This window comes from Protobothrops mucrosquamatus, unplaced genomic scaffold, assembly GCF_001527695.2.
Source record: "Protobothrops mucrosquamatus isolate PMUCROS unplaced genomic scaffold, P.Mucros_1.0 scaffold_183, whole genome shotgun sequence".
Lineage (NCBI taxonomy): Eukaryota > Metazoa > Chordata > Lepidosauria > Squamata > Viperidae > Protobothrops > Protobothrops mucrosquamatus.
In genome coordinates, this window is record NW_015386259.1 from 45,246 (window position 1) to 65,287 (window position 20,042).

General features: G+C 36.7%; 1 protein-coding gene across 1 annotated transcript in view; it reads right to left on the minus strand.

Annotated features, from left to right (window-relative positions):
- The window catches only part of RBPMS (RNA binding protein, mRNA processing factor), a 111,805-nt gene that overhangs the window by 32,923 nt on the left and 58,840 nt on the right, over nt 1-20,042 (minus strand). The window contains exons 4-5 of the mRNA XM_015824037.1: nt 17,812-17,874; nt 3,013-3,166 (exon numbers count right to left, since the gene is read on the minus strand). Coding sequence (XP_015679523.1) covers nt 3,013-3,166; nt 17,812-17,874 — 217 coding nt within the window. The remainder of the gene's footprint in view (nt 1-3,012; nt 3,167-17,811; nt 17,875-20,042) is intronic.

The following is a 20,042-nucleotide window of genomic DNA, read 5'->3' on the forward strand; positions in this document are numbered from 1 at the left end:
CCTAGGGTGAATTTTAAATAGGGATAATTTTTAATGATTTTAATAATGTCACAGCTACAAATATTTGGTTTTAATTGGCTTTTATAGGGGAAATGTTGTGTGTGTTGTTTGTATTGTGTTATTTTAATATGCTGTGAGCCGCCCTGAGTCCCGTGGGGAGAAGGGCGGCATATAAATTATGAAAAATAAAAAAAATAAATAAAATAAAAATAAACCGGTAAGCTTCTGGGGGAACAGAGAACTCATCCAGTGCAATATACAAAGATGGAGTAAGATATGGATGCTACTACAATAAACATTAATTTTAGGCTTCTTAAGGGAACTTTCTAACTAAATTGCAAAATGAAGAAGCAAAATAAAAAGAAACTGGGGTATGTAAATTATCAGAGCTGTTCCGGAAAAATTATACTGACTTATTAACTAAGCCATAATTGTCAGATCAAGGTGCATAGTCTCTATTATGATTTTAAGCTACATGGATCTACCGAAGACAGAAGATAGTTTTAAGAGAGTTTAAGACAGCATGATAAAACTCATCATTATTTATGGTCTGTTCCCTTGTTTATTTTGTCCTACTGCTGTTTCTGGCAAGACTAAAGTCATGCAAAATTCTACTTGTTCAGGGACAATTCTGAAGCAAAGGAAACAAACAACCACATTGTGAGCAAGAACTATTTTTTGATTCCGGTTACAAAGATAACAATTCAGTCATTCCATTAAATACTTTACCTAAAGTGGAAGTCCAAAATGTCTGAATGTTTCATTTGCTCTTTCAAGCTACTTCTTTCACAATTCTAACAAGCAAACTATAATGCTGAAAAATATGCAAAATTACATAAACGTATGCCAGATCTGTTAAGCTTAGTTTCAAATTTTCTTTTCAGAACTCCCATAATTCCACACCATATGACGGTTATGCTCTATAATATTCTATACACAGCAGCAAATAGCCAGCCAAGGAACATATGGGATATGGTTTTATAGAAGTATTTATTAGCAAATTTGGTAGTCCCCAATAATTGTCAGAACTGTTCATAAACCAGTATTTGTAAATACAGAATATGTGATTATCTTAGGCAGGAGAAAAATAATAGTTTCTAATAAAACAAGGAAGAATAAAATAGAGAAAAATCCTAAATAGATTTCAGGAAGGAGGATAAGTGACAAGCAGTGAAACCACATCTGAAGTAGCTTCCACAATTCTGGGTATCACGTTCCAGAAGGATATTGACAAGTTAGAAAAGGTCAGTGGAAGACACCAAAGATTAGAAAGGACATCTGGGGACATGCCTTATGTAGATAGGATGAAGGAACTTGAGTTCTTCAAACTGGAGAAAAGAAAAAAAGACTGAGGGATACATGACATTAATATTCAGGTACCCAGAAACTATTTTCCAATGCTACAGAGAGTGGGACCAGAAATAATGGGTATAATTACATTTAAGATCTCATTTAAATCTAAAGAAAAATGTCTTAGCTGTCAGTTCTGAACAACAGTAGAACAAACTACTAATAGAGGTTATGAATTCTCCATCTTTGGAAGCTTCTATGAAGAGGATTAAATCAGATAGTTTAAGTAGTTTTCATATACTGTATATTGCAGAGGTTTGATCTAACTCCACCGTTCTGTTAATTCTGTGAACTGATGTGTAACATCACACCATAGTATCATTCTTATTTTGCCATTCTGAAGCAAACAAGAATGTTGTTGGTGCGCTGGATGTAATTTTGTTGCTTGCCTGAAGCAATAGCTGCTCCATCTTAATAAGCTAGTATAGCAAAGTGAAATGCAGTATGTACATGCTCTCTTTGCAAGTCACGCAAATTTGCAAGCCTGTTTTCATAAGAAACAATTTCCCATTTTGAATAATTTGCCGTCACTGGCAAGCTTGGTCACATACATTCTGACTCTAGATAATTTGTGAGCAATGCCTTACTAGTTACTCTTTCATATTCTTGCACTAGGTGTCTAGAACAGTGGTTCTCAACCTTTTTAATACCGCGACCCCAACCGGTCGTAAGTCGAGGACTAAACCGGTTGTAAGTCGAGGACTAACCGGTCGTAAGTCGAGGACTAAACCGGTCGTAAGTCGAGGACTACTCAACCGGTCGTAAGTCGAGGACTTTTCCTGCCCGGGAGCGCCGCACATGCGTGGTTCCGCCCCCTGCGCCGGCCGAGGCGTAGCTGGCAAGCGGCAGAGACGGAGCAGGCCGACCACCAGCTGGCCCAGCCCAAGGGAGGTAAGGCACCTGCCGGAAAAGGGAAAAAAATGGCAGACAAAAAAAAATGGCGGACAAAAAAAAATGGCGGACAGCCTTGCTTGGCGACCCCCGGGAAATGGTCAATCGACCCCAAATGGGGTCCCGACCCACAGGTTGAGAACCACTGGTCTAGAAGAAAAAAGCAATTTGAACAAAGATTTAAAGGAAATGCCACGGCTGTGAATAGCAGCAATGTCCACAGAAGGAAGGTGAAACTGACAAAGTCTGTGTTGCATTGCAAGCCTGACCCAGCATTTTTTATGAAAGTAAGAAACCTCTGTGGACACCCATGACTGGGAAAACATACACATCCCACTCAAATGTACACATTTCCATCACACATCATGGTGCAATTCATTCTAAGACACAGATTGTGGCTGCAACGTACAGTTTTTCCTTAGAAACGCTCCATAAATATTACCCAAGTTTCAGAATTTGAATCATTGCCTGATTAAATGACAAGATTTCTTCAGAGAACCAAAGCTTTGTTTTGAGGCTGGGGTTGTTTTGAGGAGTTGCGTGCTGCTGGCCCACATAGGCATTGAGAAAAGCATTCAAATGATACATCGACTGAAAAAAAAAACCCCAAACCAAGATCCCCATATTCATCCTTTTCCTAGCAACAAGGAAAACAGAAATAAACCTCTGTTGAAAAAGCTAAGCGTGAATGTGCTGCTGTTTGCTAAACATTCTGCTCGTGAAGATGCATATATCAGTCTTCTAATTTAACAATGAAACTACGTCACTTACATGGCTCTCTGGTAATGAACTGAGGTACTGCATTGGGGGTGGCAGGAGTGCTGGGATTAGGAGTTCCCACTAATTTGCTCTTAGCCATCTTCGTATTGGCCTTTGCAAACTCTAGTCGGAGCGTCTGAGGGATTTCTGGGTCAAAACGAATTCCCTTTTGCAAAAAGAAAATAAAATAACAAGAATCATTTGATGTATCAACTGAACTGAATTGCACTAAAGGTACACTCAAACTGACTGACAAGGCTAGCAACAGCATTTCAACAAAGCAGAAGCTTCAAAGTAAGGATATCCAAGATGAAAGAGATGCCATTTTTCTGAGCTCTACCAAATAACAGCATGCCTTTAAAAGCTCTGTAATCTTTGCCAGATAAAATGCTTGATAGACAGGCTGGATTCTTAACAGGTTCATGGTTTACAAAGGAGCTCGGGATGATAAAGCACCTATAGGGATGCCTGTTGCAATGGTGGCGAAAGACAAGGAAGAACAATGGCCCAGACATGGTTACAACCCCATATTTTGGCCTACAGTCTGGCTCTAGGAGTGGTGTGTTGGACTTCAGAATGTTGACTTCCCTCTTTCACAGAGCTTTTCAGGATTGAGTTTGGAAGACACAAGCATATTTCTTATAATTTTTCAGATGTTGCGTTTTGGATTTGGAGAAGTTTTTTTCCTCTACTATTGAAATCTGTCTTAAATCTTTAAAGTAAACAACATATAAATGATTGTAATAAATGTCTTTGCAATATATTTTACATATTATAGATTCAAAAGAATAAAATAGTTTTTCCTTCTATATCCGTGTTTTCTGGTTCTTTGGAGATAACTCTCTTGTTTGGCTGACAAGAGTTATGTTGGCTGTTCCGTTGGGCTGAGTTCATTGTTGAGAGATAATATCTATGTTTTTGCCCTTGGATGAAACACAGGAATGCAGTATTTGAAGTCTCTGGAGTAGATGAAGCTTAGGTATCCCTTTACAAAATATGGTTCATCTAATTATTATTGTGTTTCATTTAATGTAAATAGTTACTTATTTGAGCTTATACCATAAAAACCATGTATGTACAAGATACTCTTACTAGATTAACCCATTTTGTGAGTTTGCACAATACATTGGAGCATAAAGTAAGGTAGAGGGCTGCATTTACATATACAACGGACAAACGACATATATAATTAAAATTCACTATGCTTCGCACATTTTGCAGAAGCAGCCAGGAGGTCTTGATTGAGCAATTTTGCTTTTCCCCTCCTTCTTTCTCAAACAGGAGGTGGAGGAATTTTTTGTGCTTGGCTACAAGCCAGATAAGAAAAGAAGAGCCATCACATTAGAAATTTGGGTTGGGTTCCAAGAAATGAGACCACCAATTGGTATTAGTGAAGCCAGATGCAGTATAGGTTTTGTACTGGAATGTGGGAATGACCTTGTGGGTCAGGTGTTAATGTACAATATAAAGTTAATACTTCTAGGTGTACCTCTTGTCTGGACTGCCTTATAAAGCTGACAGATTTTGCTTTTATTTTATGAACAGTGATCTCAGCTCCAGCATTATGTTGTGTGTTGTGGGAGATCCTAAATTGACAGAGCTGATTGAGATCTGTCTCATCAGATGCAACTGATCATTCCCTTTCTCCTTTTTAACTATGCAAAAGAAGTAAGAGAAGAAAACAAGAGCAGTAACATGTAAATCATAAGGAGGTAGGGGATCCTCAAAAATGAAATAATTAGAGAAAGGATGAAGAGGGAATAGAAGCAAGCTTGAATTCCTCTTCTTCATTTTTAATTAAAAGCATATCAGTTTAGTCAACTGCATTTTAAATCCCCTCAAAGACATTAAAGACAAAAATTAGAATTAATAAGGTTGTTTAAAATGGCAATTATAAGCTTTGAAGTTTCACTTGAGAAACAGAAGCTCATGGGCTAAATATTCAGCCATCAAAACGTAGGCTAGACATCCTCTGATCCTCAGATTTAGCAAGCCTCATTAAAATGTGTGTACTTTATTGTCAACTGCAACCTCCCATCTCCAAGACGAGCAGAGCTAATCCTCAAAGAGGTTATCAAGGCCACCTATCCTGGGAAGAAAAAGCAGACCATAAGAGAATACCATTTCCCTGTGCTGAAAACCCTCCTTCTTCCTTACAGAAGCCACTGGGGATTGTTTCCCTGTGATGATGACAGGGCCATCTTTTTTTGAAGCTATGCCCTCCTCTTGGTTTTCAGGAATGACAATATAAACGAAACATGAAGCACTGATGTGTAAATTGCTTTGCTTACCTTTACCCTCCCCACTTTCTTTGCCACCTGGTTCATGTCCTACTATATTGTAAACCCAAGAATAGAGTTTTGGGAGGAAGAAACTGAATATGACCTTACTGAAAATCTTAGTCACAAAGAGAGGATCGCCTTTCCTGTGATTTAGAATGTTGGAGTGTAAAATAATGTCAGCCTCCATCTGCAGTCAGAAAAGCTCTATACCTGCATGAGATTTAGATCTAGAATAAACAATTTAACAAATTGACTGTGCTGGCAAGGAGCATTTTCAAACTACAGTAAATTCTTATTATTTATGCTGGTTAGAGTCTCTGGTCACATATTTTTCTCAACCGATCAATACTTAATCTTGTTTTATGTGTCTTTTTGCTTAAAGACAACTTATTTAATGCATATATTTCTTAGAAATATACCCAGTACTGGGGGGAAAAATCTTAAAGTTTAAACATTTAAAGTTTTATAAAAACTTAACTTATTTTTCATGGAGCTGCAGGGATGTATGATGGAGCAGTGCACCGTGAGGTTAAGTCTAGGGCAGGGGTTTGATGGAACCTATTCTGCAGAAGAAGATACTGTATTGTATTTTCTTTGTAAGGCACAAAACAGCCTTCTTGCACACAGAACCACTAGGCTTGGGGGCTATTTAACCAGCCCGACCATCAGTATGAGAGAAGGAAGAGCATTTGACTTGTTGGATCACAACTGGAAATGTGTACATCAGCTGACTCAATTTTTTTTTTACTATTCTGCACATGAATATGAAAATGCTACAAATGCTATTGACTTTGAATTTACAAATAAATGTTACTGAACAGGTGAGTTAAAAAGTACAGAACCAGTGAATAATGAAGATTTTCTCTATATTCTGAGAGTTGGTGCTATAGGAGAAGGTCAACTTAACCGAGCAGCAGAATACACTTTTTAATGCAAAAGGCACGGATATAAATCTGAGCCCTCCAGTTTAAAAAAGGATGAAGTTGCAGAAACCATCAGTCAATCCAGATCAATTAATATGGAACCTTTTCTGTCATGGCAACTACCCTTTGGAACACCATCCCCCAGAGCAATGCTTTTCAACCTTGGCAATTTTACGATGTGTGGACTTCAACTCCCAGAATTCTCCAGCTAGCGTTGCTAGCTGGAGAATTTTGGGAGTTGAAGTCCACACATCGTAAAGTTGCCAAGGTTGAGAAACACTGCCCCAGAGCAATGCTTTTCAACCTTAGCAACTTTAAGATGTGTGGATCAACTCCCAGAATTGCCCAGCTACCATGGCTGGCTGGAGAATTCTGAGAGTTGAAGTCCACACATCTTAAAGTTGCTAAGGTTGGGAAACACTGACCAGAGAGTAGATTAGATTGACACTCCTGGGGATCCAGTTTTGATACAAAGCCTATTAAATGGTTATGCTTAAGGCTGTGTTTTCTATCTTGCCTGCTGAATATGTTTTATTTTTATATAGTTTAAAAATGTTTTTATATGTTTTGTTGGTTTACACATTCACTTATGTGAGATGGGCATATATATGAATCAAATGAACCAACCAATCCTTATGTGGATGGTCAAATAATCTGACCTGATATAATATTTTCGTATACTAGGGACATTGTAGGAGAACTTTGTTAATCTATTGGAAACTAAACAAAACAAAAAAATCAGGAGGAGTCTGGTACTGCCTTTCACAACAAATGAAAGACACAAGGCTTTTGGTGCTGCAGCATAAGATCAAAAAAAGTTTATGATTTTGAATAAACTTGTTAGTCAGAAAAACCAGACTCTTCCTGAGTTTTTTCCTATACCATGAAGATCCTAGCACCACTTTCATTACAGGCAAATACTGCAGGCCATGAGATAGGAAGACACAGCCAAAATATAAGCATGTGACATTTTTAAATAATGGCCATTTCAGACCCTGCTGCCTAGCAAGTCTCTCAATTCAATGTACGAGTGTACATTGTCATCCTTCTCCTCTCTGCTTCCTTGGTTCTGATTAGTCCTCCACTGCGGTAGTCAATGGGGGATTACATAAGATGGCAGCAGCTAGTGCCCTCTTCCACCCTTGCCCTTTCCTCCTGTGCTTGTTTTTGTAGAGAGACGAAGTAATTTTAAGTACTTCAGCTATGTGCAAGAGAGTGACCAAGTTGTCTCTCAGGACAGCCAGGAATGATGGTAGAAAAGAGACCAAGTGCTAAGGAGGAAGTCTACATCTCTGAGCAGATGACAAGGTGTTCCCATAGCTGAGAAACTGTCCTCCCGGTAGCTTCAGAGTAAAAACTGCCAAGCATCTGTGTGACATTTCTGTTGCAAGAGCAGAAACAAAAAGTTGATGGATTGGGCTTCTGATTATATCCACAAGCTCCCTAGCAAGGTAGGGGTATACATGTGTAGGGCCATTCTAGGTTTAGGCAGCCCTTTCATGTGCAAAGGGCCTATGAGGAGCATATAGAAGCACACTGGCAATGTTCAAGGCCCTTAAGCAGGCAGAGTGAGACAATACTTAGCAGAGTATTGCCAGCTTTTGTTTCCACAAAAACAGGCTAAGAACAGGAAATGGCAAAGCAAAAATACTGGGTTATTAATTATACAGTACTATACAAGGCACAATCACTGATCCATAAGAGTTTCTCTGCTGAAAAAGCAGCAACTGAAAGACACGTAAATTGTGGGGGAGAAAAACACTGAAATTCCTATTTGGTGTTTTCTGATGTAACCTGAGCAGGTTGTTTTTAGTCCCCAGCCAGAATTCTTGGCCATGTTTTTGAAAGAAATTTGTCCAGTGCTTATCTGATAGATGCTTTAGCAGTCATCAGTTAAATTCTCCATAGTTCAAGGAGGGTTCTGGGATGTGCAAAAATCAGGACTGCTAATAAAGTCAAAGAAGGAAACAACAACATCATAGTAGCTGGATAGGATGGATATTAGTACAGCTCCCCAAAAGAGTAAACTGTGACAGGAAGTTCCAGTCAGACTAATGAAGGGGCATCTTCCCCCTCCGATTGACTGTAGAACACCTCTCTCCATGAATTGCTGACTTTCTAAATGCATGAAGTCCATACCACTATCCCTATCCCTTTCAAGAAAGATATACTTGTATAACATAAGATGCATACAATACATAATTCATTCAATATGATTTAAAAGTGGAACTGTTTCAATGAGCTTCTGAGTCCTCATTACAAAAAAAATCTGGCATCTTTTTTTTCTTTTGATCTGTTGACATGGTGAATTATTTTAATGTGGCTATTAGGGGGTTATTTTTAGATATTTTAATTGTGGTTTTATTGTCCAAAGTTGATATGATCAGCTGATATAGAAATAATGTAAACAAAAATAAATGAAGTGGTACAATGTGGGGAAAAGTTTTACTTTCTGATCCCACAGAATACGACTAATGCAAAGATCTTTTAGTCCAGTGGAAAGAACCTTGAAATAAATTGAGAAGAAAACCTGCCTTTCATGGTGTTAAATTCACTTTTCAATTCATTCAATCCAAGTTGTATTTTGTGCACACAGTAGGACTGTACATTGTGATATTGTACATTGCATCTTTCCAGTTAATTTTAATGCAGAAAAAAATTTGCACCTGGAAATGTAGCATACTTTTTCAAGTCTTTCACTAAACTGTGTGGGAATCTGAGCCATTGAACAAAAAAAATAAATAACGACACAGAATGTCTTGTTCCAAATTAAAGTCTCAACATCCTTTTAAAACCTCAGAAATTTAAATGACCTAATTTGTTTGGCAGTAAAATCTGGGGCCATAGGCTTTACAGCAAGTCACATTCTTAAAACATCTTTAGCATCAGCACCATATAAGGTAGTCTGTATCCTGCTCTGTTCCCTCAGATCCCTGGAGATTAGCAGAGCCAAACAGAGATTGTACATTAAAAATGAAGATAGAAACATAGACTCAAAACAAGAGTCCTTACCGTATGCTTTTATTCTAGTAGGAAAAGATTACTTTCTGCACTCAAAAATGAAAAAGAACCGTCTTAATAACCATCCATGCCGAGGTTAACTCTGTACACACAGATGTTATTTTCCAGGGGCTAATTTGCAGATCTACAAAGCTGTTTTACTATACTCCATCCCATCCCAGGGAATCATGCTGCCCTAAAGGGCTCCCACAACATGCCCTTGTTGTATACCCTACTATCAATGCAGTTTTAATGCATAACATTCTAAGTTTCGAAAGGTCATGACTGATAGTCACCACTGCTGAAATTCCAGCCCCACCAAACATCAATCATGTAAAAAAAAATTCTCCAAGCACAACGCTCTCCATGCGCTGTATTTTTTTCCATAATTCTGTCGTCTGATTGCATTTTTTAAAAAAAATTCTTGAAACTATGATTAATTATCTGACCTTGTGACACTAGAAGGCAGCAAAGAGAGTTTTTTTTACCCCTGTTGTCTGACACCTAGTGATTGTCTGAACTAGTGCGGCTGCTGGATGAGTGCTATTGAACAGCTGAAGTTTGAGAAAAGAGTTTAGTTGGGGCAAAGTGTGGGAATTACAAAGTACTCTAATAACATTACATGTGGAAAGGAAGTAGGGGCCATGGTTTTGGGGAGCAATGGCCACTAAGATGGGGATTCCCAGCTAGGCAGGCCAGAAGACAAATACAAGAGACAAATCCTTTCAGTAATACTTCCAATTATATGCCTTAAGCAATGGCAGACAAGCCAATTTCAAGGCTTTGCATTCTCTAGGGCAGGGGTCCCCAACCCCCGGTCCTTGGACTACCACTGAGCCGCGGCATGCCAGAAACCGGTCCGTGCAAACAAGCAAAGTCCCATCCATGGGATGCGGGCAGTACATAAAATCACGCCCCCTCTCTCCAGGGAACCGGTCCCTAGTGCCCAAAAGATTGGGAACCTCTACTCTAGGGTGACCAGCTGGCTTATCCATTTAAAAAAGAAAAATGGATGGGGGCTGTAGGAGCCAGGGTAAAGGGGCAGGAGAAGAGGCTTTTTGGAGGACGGAAGGAGGAATTGGTCCTACAGGAAACTATCAGAACCTATCAGGCTGCCTCTAATTTAGATGGATGATAAGATACAGTTGATGGCACATGGATATACATCCTCTGACTGATTCTCACATTGGTGCAAGGGTACTATGTAGATTTGCTCAAACTATACAATTTTTTTTACAATAAGCCAAAGGGGTTATTGGAAATAAAACTGATGTTAGAGACATGGCTTTGCATCTTCTCATTTAAGAAGGTTCTAAAATAAAAACATTATAAATCAGCTGAAGCTGGAAACTTGATGGGCATAAGAGATGTTCAGGAATGCACTAGTGTGTCTGGGTACCATGATGCCTACCTTTTCCTTAAACATGCTCAGTACTATTAATCAAAAGAAGTAATTAAATATATATTTATTTAAATCTCTCAGTTGATCTGTTTATGGATTATTCTGAAGTCTGTTAACAGCAACTACTTTTTCAGAGCATGTCAGCTGCATCTTATCTGTCTGGATTTGCAATCTGATGACAGGATGAATGAAACATCTCATTTCTTGATAGCAAAATGTCTACATGGCTGTCTATTTGGAACTAATGTTCACAGTGTGCCATACTAATGTCTGATACACTTTTCATGTGATATTTATTGGCACTATGCCAGAGTAGCTTAATCATGCATAAGCCATATCAATACCCATAAGTCTTTTCCTAGTCATACAGCAAGCTTGTCTCAGCTTGAGCTGTATTTCATTGGTGGTAATGAATCTCCACCACAAACATCCTATGTGTCAGCCTGGGAGAAGAAAGATAAGCAGTACAAAGGTGGGGAGAAGGAGAAAAAGAAAAAGACACTATGGTTTAGAAATGAGGGAGTAAAAAAGGGAGTTGTTACTCATTGGTCTAAAGATTTATAGGCTACCAATGATCAAAGATCTCTTTTATAGAGAATGAGAGCCTTGCAAATAAACTTCACATAGCTCTTACTCAAATATCTATACCACCTTGGTTGGCCTTCTCAACTATTTTTGATATAAAAAAGAGAAAAGAAAAGGTGCAAAATTGCTATCTCACTCCATAGCCACATTTTTACTGGCACAGATCTAGGATATAAAGGATAAAGGGCAATTCCTATGTGCCTACTACAGAAAAACAGCAGAGAAAAGAATCCCTACATAGCCTTCTGCAGAACCAGTTAATTCTCATCCCTAAATGATAAAAAGCCTAGAAATTTAAACTGTAGTCTAATTCTAATTTTGAACTGCAATTCATTCTTTTTTTGGCCTCTTCCCATGTGTTTTGGCAAGGTTTATTTATTTATTTATTTATTTATTTATTTATTAAATTTATATACCGCCCTATCTCCCTTACGGGACTCAGGGCAGTGAACAGGCGATACTAAAAACCACAATAATAAATAAATAGTTTCTGTGCTAAAATCAAATTACAGTTTAGACTGTAACTTCTATAGAATAAAAACTTCTCCTTTTATGTTATTGTACAAAATTCTACGTATATGAGGGTGAATGCATATATAGCACTAAGCAAAACATAGCAGAAAATGTATGTGATTTTAATATGCATTACTGTATGTATATAAAAGCTCTAGAAGTTGCCATTTGCAATATTTCTTTTATTCACTTCATACATCACACATTTTTTGGTTATGCAAACCTGAAGACAAACAAATTTGGGACTGTTTGCAAAAAGGATTAAAACATCAATGTCTGCTTGTTTAGGCAGACAATTTATTTTAGAAAAATATGGTGGTACTAAGTCAGAGTAGCATGTTTAGATAAAAAGACGAGGCTTCTATTGTGCAATAATGTAATTTTATAGGAGTTCCATATAACTTTCACTTGTAATTTTCTCATGTTTTCTAACTGCTTTTTGAACACAAATGTCTTTTGATCGATAATGCTAAAAGCCATCTGTTTGGAAGAACGTAAGAAGTTTCTGAAAAATTCATCACCATTGATTGTACCCATTTCTTTTCTTATTTGAATGTATTTATTCTGAATCCAGAGAGGCTGTTTAGAATTTGGATGCACTTTATTACAGATTCTCCCATTCTCAAGTGGGGAGATCTTGTATTCTCGTCTCTCAAGTCTCAACAGTGCAAAGAACTGTATTCTTAGCAATACCATTTCTATAGGATTCTGAAGTACGTGCCACTAAAGTATTCCATTCGATCATTATATTACATAGAAAACAAATGACATCACGTAATTCAAATTGTAATTGTTATTTTCCAGCAGTGTACTAAGATTTATACAAGTAGTCCTTGACCTATGGCTACAGCTGGGACTGGAAATGCTGTCACTAAGCAAAAGTAGTTGTTAAGTGAGTTGCACCCCATTTTACAACCTTTTCTGCTGTGGTCATTAAGTGAATGAATGTGGTCATTTAAATGAACCGTGTGGTTATTAAGTGAATCTGGCTTCCCCCATTGATATTGCTTTTCAGAAGCAAGCTGGAAACAGAAGTTGCAAACCATGATCACATGACCGTGGGATGATGCAACCATGGTAACTATATGCTGATTGCCAAGCAATCGAATTTGGATCATGTGATGATGCGAGGATTGTATGACCAGTCACTATTCGCTTTTTTCAGTGCTAACATAATTTTGAATAGTCACTAAATGAACGGTCGTATGTTGAGGATTGTCCAATTAAAAAATCAGAATATCAACAGAAAGCAATGTTGTTAACTGTGCTGAAATGGAATATTTTTTTACTAATTCCTTTTTAAATAAATTTGCTAACAGAATTAAAGGTGTTTCTGTACTAAAAGTATTAGGAATTTCCGTGAATGAGTATAATAGGCAATTTTTTTTAATTAGGTTATCTATGTATTAGCCTTTTCCCAACCTGGTAACAGTAGTTGATAACTTTATAACACTGACACCATTGAATTATCAGAAATCCCATGGTATTACCCACTGGAAACAATCATACTGTTTCTGTGGAGGACTTGTTGATACAACATGCTTTTACAGAGTTGCTAACCACTGATGGTATGATTAGGACCGTATGCAACCTTCACCTAAATGGAGCTATTAAGAAACCTTAGACTGGTCTTTTGTTTGGAGTAGATGGAGTGTATGGCAAGAAATGTTCAACAATAGCTCTTAATAACTGAGCTTGTGATTACTTAACCATCCGAGTTAATGACTAACATCGTGTCTTCCATCAATAAACATACCTGTGTTAAACTGCCTGTTGGGAATACAGGCAGAATTTAAAAGTGGCCAGTTCTCACTTTATATACTGTTTTGCTATGCCCATTAAAAAGGTGGGGCTTCAATTGCCCAGTCATGCTTGTCATTTTAATGCTGTTGATTTCTCAAAAATATCCCTGCCCTCTACCCTCTTTGGAAATAAATGTTATTTATTTATACAGGCAGAAACGAAGGTCATTGCTCTTCCATTCTCTGCATATCACAATAGTGTTTGAACTGTATGTTCTCCACTGCATCTTTCCTCCTGGATTCCAGCTATCTTGCTGTATCATGACAGGGGATGTTGCTCAGAAGGGTGAATAAAGAATTCTTGGAGTATACACCAAAAGCATACACTTCCAAGAGAGTCACACAAAACATGAAGTTCAACTTAGCTGCTCAGTTAAAGGAAATAGGAAGCAGTATAGGAAGATATTGGAGTAGCTCATCCCCTTAGAAACAATGGCAAAAATATCATTTCATACAGTGCAAAAGATGGCAATGGTAAATCACTCTTGTGTTTTACCAAGAAAACCATATGGATAGATAATATAAAATAATTGATAACATGGTATCAGATGATGGGCCCTTCAGGTTAAATGGCACTCAACATGCTGTGGAGGAAAACTGAGGAGCTTTCAAAGTACTAATGGTTTTTATGCTGCAAGTTCATAAAAGCCCTCAGGATGCTGAGTTGTTGATGTTGAAATGCAGACAGGGAGATTCTGTAGTGGCAAAAACAGAATCTTCATGGAACATGGGAGTATAAGAAGCATGAACATGGGAAAACAAAACATAGCAAAAACTGAAATGAATCAACTGCACATTGAAAACTCAGGTATCAGAGAATTAAAATATAGTGGAATTGGATACTTCCATTCAGAAAATCGTAATTACTTACTAATCAGAACATCAAAAACAAAAAAGAAATAGTGTTGCTCTCATAGTCAGAAAAAAATATAGCAAGGATCTTACTTGGGTATAATGCAGTAAATGACCAAATAATATCAATTAGACTTTGCAGACAACTATTTAATATGATGGTTACCCAAGTTTATGCTCCAACTACTGATGCAGAAGTTGATGAGTTGAATAATTAAGGTCAATCTGAAATTGGTAGAACAAATAAGCAAGTCATATAGCTTGTTCTTATAGGTTGGAATGTAGAAGTTAGAAATAAAGAAGAAAACCCATAGTTGGACCATATCGCCAAGGAAACAGAAATGAAGCAATGAGCAATCCAACGATTTCTCCATTGCTAATACAATCTTCATTGCTAACACAATCTTCAAACAACCAATGCTATATACATCACCAGGTGGTATATACAAATATTAGACTGACTATATTACTGGTCCAAGTAATATAGAGGAAGAGTCTGTTATAACGGTAAAGATGTGGCCAGAGACTTACTATGAAACAAATCACAACTGCCCATGAGCAAGATCCAAGTCTGGCTAAAATGGAGGAACAAAGCCAACCAGTTTCAATGACACATCTTGTGCAGGAATCGCATTGAAGTACAGAACTTCATTGATAGGGAACCAGAAGAATTGTGGAATTATATCAAAGATGTTATTAAGGATGAACGTGAAAACTTACAGCAAAGACCATAAAACAAGAAGAAAGCAAAGTGGATGTACAAACAGATGGTGGAAATTGCCATGAAGAGGAGAAGCCAAAGCCAAGGGGGAAAAAAACGATTTCAAGAAAGAACTTATCAAAGAATTTCAGAGAACTGTTAGAAGAGGCAAGACAATGACATCTGTGAAAACATCAAATATGGAAACAGATACAGAAAAACAAGGAAAATTTTCTAAAAGATCTCATACTTAGAAAGAGGTTCCAAGCTCAAATTGATATGCTAAAGGATGCTAATAAACAAATAGCAAGTAACTCAAAGAAGATCAAACAAAAATAGGAAATTCTTTACAGTAGAGATGTCAACGTTCAAGATACCTTAGAAGATACTCCCTATTTACAAGAACCTCTAATAGTAGAAGATGAAGTTACATTAGTGTTCCAGTTATTATCAAGTTGGTAAGCAACAGGAGTTAATGAAACATTTACAGAAATATGGCAAGCAATGGAACAAGAACCAGTGAAATTCTTACCATCCTATGCCAACAAATCTGGAGAATGACACTTGGTCAACAGATTGAATTAGCCTACATATAAATATCAAAGAAAGGCGACTTAACAGAGTATGCATACAATTGCACAATATTCCTAATTTTACTTGCTAACAAAGCATTGCTTAGAATTATCCAACATAGATTGAAAAACTGCACATGGAAAGGAAAATGCCAGAGTTCATGCTAATTTTAGAAAAGGCCAAGAAATAAGAGATATTGTTGCTACATAACAAAACAAGCCAAAGAATACTAAAAAGAAGTCATCATGTACTTCCTTGATTATAGAAAGGCTTTTGATTATGTTGATCATGTCAAGCTGTAGAAGGGGGTTAGAAAAATGGGAATCCCATATTATCCAGTGCAGAACCAATACATAGATCAAGAAAGCACAGAACAGACAGAACATGATAAAACAGACTGGCTCCAGGTGTGAGACAAAGTTGTCTATCCTGTCATTTATTCAACCTATATGCAAAATTGAATATTGAGAAAATTTGGTTTTGAAGAAAATGTGTGTGGTTTTAAAATTAGAGGAAGAAAATTAATAACCTGGTTTATGCTAACAATGGTACTTTGATAGCTGAGTATGCAAATAATCTGGAAGCTCTACTAAGGACAGTCAAGGACTGTCAATGGAATTACAATTAAATATAAAGAGGACCAAACTAATGATAACAAGTACAACAACCAGCAACATTGAAGATACTGAAACTGTTGATAGCTTTCTATGTAAGATCAACTACATAGAAAAGGAATCATCAATCAAGAAATATTTTGCAGATTAGCACTTAATAGACTGGTAATCACCATCAAAGCCAGAGCATAGAAAAATTCAAAGGAACAGTGCAAGAACGGAAGATATGGAGAGACTTGGCCCACAAAATCGCCAAGAATTGGACTTGTCTGAATAGATATTATCATCATCATCACCATCATCACCATCATCATCATCATCATCATCATCAGGCTGGTAATGAAGACCTTCGAAAAGATATTCAGATGCTACAATATGTCTACACTTACAGAGACAAGTATTGTGCAAGGAATGGCTTTTCTTGTGATGGCTTAGGGAAGTTAAATTATGGTATGTTAAAAAAAAAGTGCATTCAGACTTTTGAACTATGGTGTTGGGAAAGATTACCAAGATGACTATGAAAAACTAAGAAAACAAAAAATGAAAAAAGGTGTGAGTGAACCAGCTCAAATTATCATATTTTGACATTTTATGTAAAACACAGCTCCCTTGAGAAATAAATTTAAATAAACAAACAAGCCGTAATGCTGAGAAAGATAGAAGAAAACAGAAGAGCAGGACAATCAATCTCCAAGGGAGATGGGCAGTTTAGAAATAGGAAATATAAATAAATAAAAAAGATAATAAATTAAAAAACAGAAGTGAGCTGGATGAACTTGATTACCGTCATGGAAGTGTCCTGTGGGAAAGCATGAAAGACCAGACAGCTCATCCTGTCTATTTATAAGTTTATCTATATGTCACTAAGAGTTGACAACTTGGTGACCCATAATCAACCATCACTGCATTTGGCAGCTCAAAATTATTTGATTTATTCCATGGATAATTGACAGATAAAGTATAGCACCGAGATATAAGTCAGTCCTGTATATATAGCACATTGTATAACTCTATACCAGGGGTAGTCAACCTTGGCTCTTTTATGACTCGTGGACTTCAACTCCCAGAATTCCTGAGCCAGCATGGCTACCTAGTGCCTTTCAGATGCCTTTCCCCTCAGCATGGCTGGCTCAGGAATTCTGGGAGTTGAAGTCCACAAGTCATAAAAGAGCCAAGGTTGCCTACCCCTGCTATATACTATCTCCCCTTTGGTTCCAATTCTATTCTGCTAGTTGGACATTTCTACATGCAAGGGCATTTTTGTAAGTATTCAAAGGAACAATCCCATTTGAAATTTCAATTCAAATTCCCATTTGAATTGTAGTACATGACTCTGTTGGCAATAGAGCTCCATTTTAATATAGTCCAGTGCCTCTTCCCTGTATGTACTTATGTATTTAACCACACTTAGAAAGCAACCCAGCCACTTGAGATTAATAGTTTCCTGCCTGAGCAGGGGGTTGGACTAGATGACCTCCAAGGTCCCTTCCAACTTTATTATTATTATTATTATTATTATTATTATTATTATTATTATTATTATTATTATTATTATTATTACTTACATTCAAGGCATTCTTAGCAGCTTCTGCTTCTGAGCGACTATCAAAGCTAACGAAACCTACAGGCTGAAAGAAGAGAAAAATTAGAATGTTTCTGGAGTGTTAACAGTCAGAATTATCCATGACTTCATTTGCTACTTTTAATTCAAAAATTAAGTAGAAAACCCTCATTCGAAATTTTGATGATAGCCCAAATTAAACACAATTACATTGTTTTTAGTATCTTTAGTTCATAAGGTGGAATTGATTTTTGTTGATTAAACTTTGTTCTGTTCTAGGAATGTCCAAACATTTCATTTCTCATTTTTTCAGCGTGAAATTTCATAAAATATCCCTTGTCAAATGCCGGATGGGACTTTCCAAGCATTTTGGAAGCATTTCAGTTTTGAAAGTCACTGTCTTGAACTTGGAATTCCTCTTGTTTCAAGCTCAAGCTTCTCCTAAAATGCTCAAAGCATCTTGAATTTCACATTCAAGACAACAGTTTTCTCAACATTTCATACTTGACATATTTAAAAATAAATATTTTGGACAATTCTATTCAATGTTACATTCTACATATTAAGTAACAATTTTAAAAGACCATGGTTAATTTTATTTATTTCACATTCTTGGAAACTTTAGGGGATCATGCCTCCAAAATGAATCTTAAAGACTGTGAAATTTCCCATCTGTGGAAAATCATTTATCCAATATCAAAAGAATCAGAATATGAAAACAAAAGCAAATTAAACAAATTCAAAGGAAGAAGTGATTACTTAATTATTTCAAAATGCTTCATCTACAATCTGCATTTACCAAGAATTAAGACAGGAGTGTTGTGTTAGACTAATTCATCAATAAAAACATTAAAGCAAGGAAATATTTGTACAAGAGCACTTAATTTAGCAGAAATTACAGAACCAATCTTACTTCTGTTCTTGCTTTTATCAAACATTTTACTTTCATAGTATTTAAACAGATTTAACCTAACAAGTGAAAAACAATCAAAATATTTAGGCTAGGTTTCTTATAAAGATTTTTAGACAAAAATCTGAAATTATATTTTTAAGTATTCTAGGACACTGGCTATGAAGAATGGCCTTAGATAATATAAATATTTATCCTTCCCTAAATGTGTCATACTGAGAGACTTGTCCCGGTGGAGAGTAAATACAGTTGGAGAAAATAATCAAGATTCAGCTATTCTGTTTTTATACCTAAATATTAGAAATAAAGATTTGGGTTTTATTGGCCAATAATGTCAAATTATCTATTTCTTTAAAATTTGGATTAGCTATCAAATGAACAACCCTAAAGGTCTTTATCCTTTTTTAAAATCATAGCAGCAGCAGCAAATTCCTACACTGTATACATTCCACTGCCGTCTGTCCCTTTCATGGAATTAAACTATAAGAAGAAAATCTGCAGTCCTAGGTTTCTCCTGGCAGCTGCTGCTAGAAGCACAGACAGTTTCACTTTTAAACAATAGGGGTTCAGTCTGAACTCAGTCCAAAAAGCAAGAGACTTTCTAGGAAAGTTTAAAGATGAACTGGAAGAAATGCAAATGGAAATGACAAAGAACGCCAACACTCTGGACCTTAAAGAGCTAAAACGAAAAAAACTGAGGAAGAGGCAACATTAGGTAATGGCAGGTAATGCGTTTTCTAAGTTTTTGGTATAAACGTCAATTTTAAGTCTAGTGTGAAATATAAATGGAGCAAATGCTCCTCAAAAAGGAAGAAAGTCATCTCAAAAAATTCAAACAAGGTAGTTTGTCTTTAAGAAATGCGTATCAGAAAAAAGGATATAAAATATTTTATCTGCAAAAATGTATTTTAGTCAGAATTAAAAAGAGAAATGGATTGTTTTATGTGTAAACCCCAATTAAAACCTGAACTGATATTGACTGATATTAGGTATGTGTTTATTTGTTCAATTTCTATAGCCATCTGTCTCAGCCAATGACTCTGGGTGGCTTACAGTATAAAAACTATAAAAACAATTGGGCAATATGTAGGGTAGATATGTGGGATTGGAAATGATTTCCATGGAGTCAAGTCTTTGATCATGGAAATTTATGCTCCAAATGAGGATAAGGTAAATTTTTACCAAGAAGTTATGAACAAACTAACCAATATGAAAATTGGTATTTAAGGGAAATTGGAATGGAGTAATTTGTTGTAGGAGATCAACAGTCTGAGCTAGAAGGCAGGGTTAGACATATCATGAATTTGCACAGCCACGAGGGATCC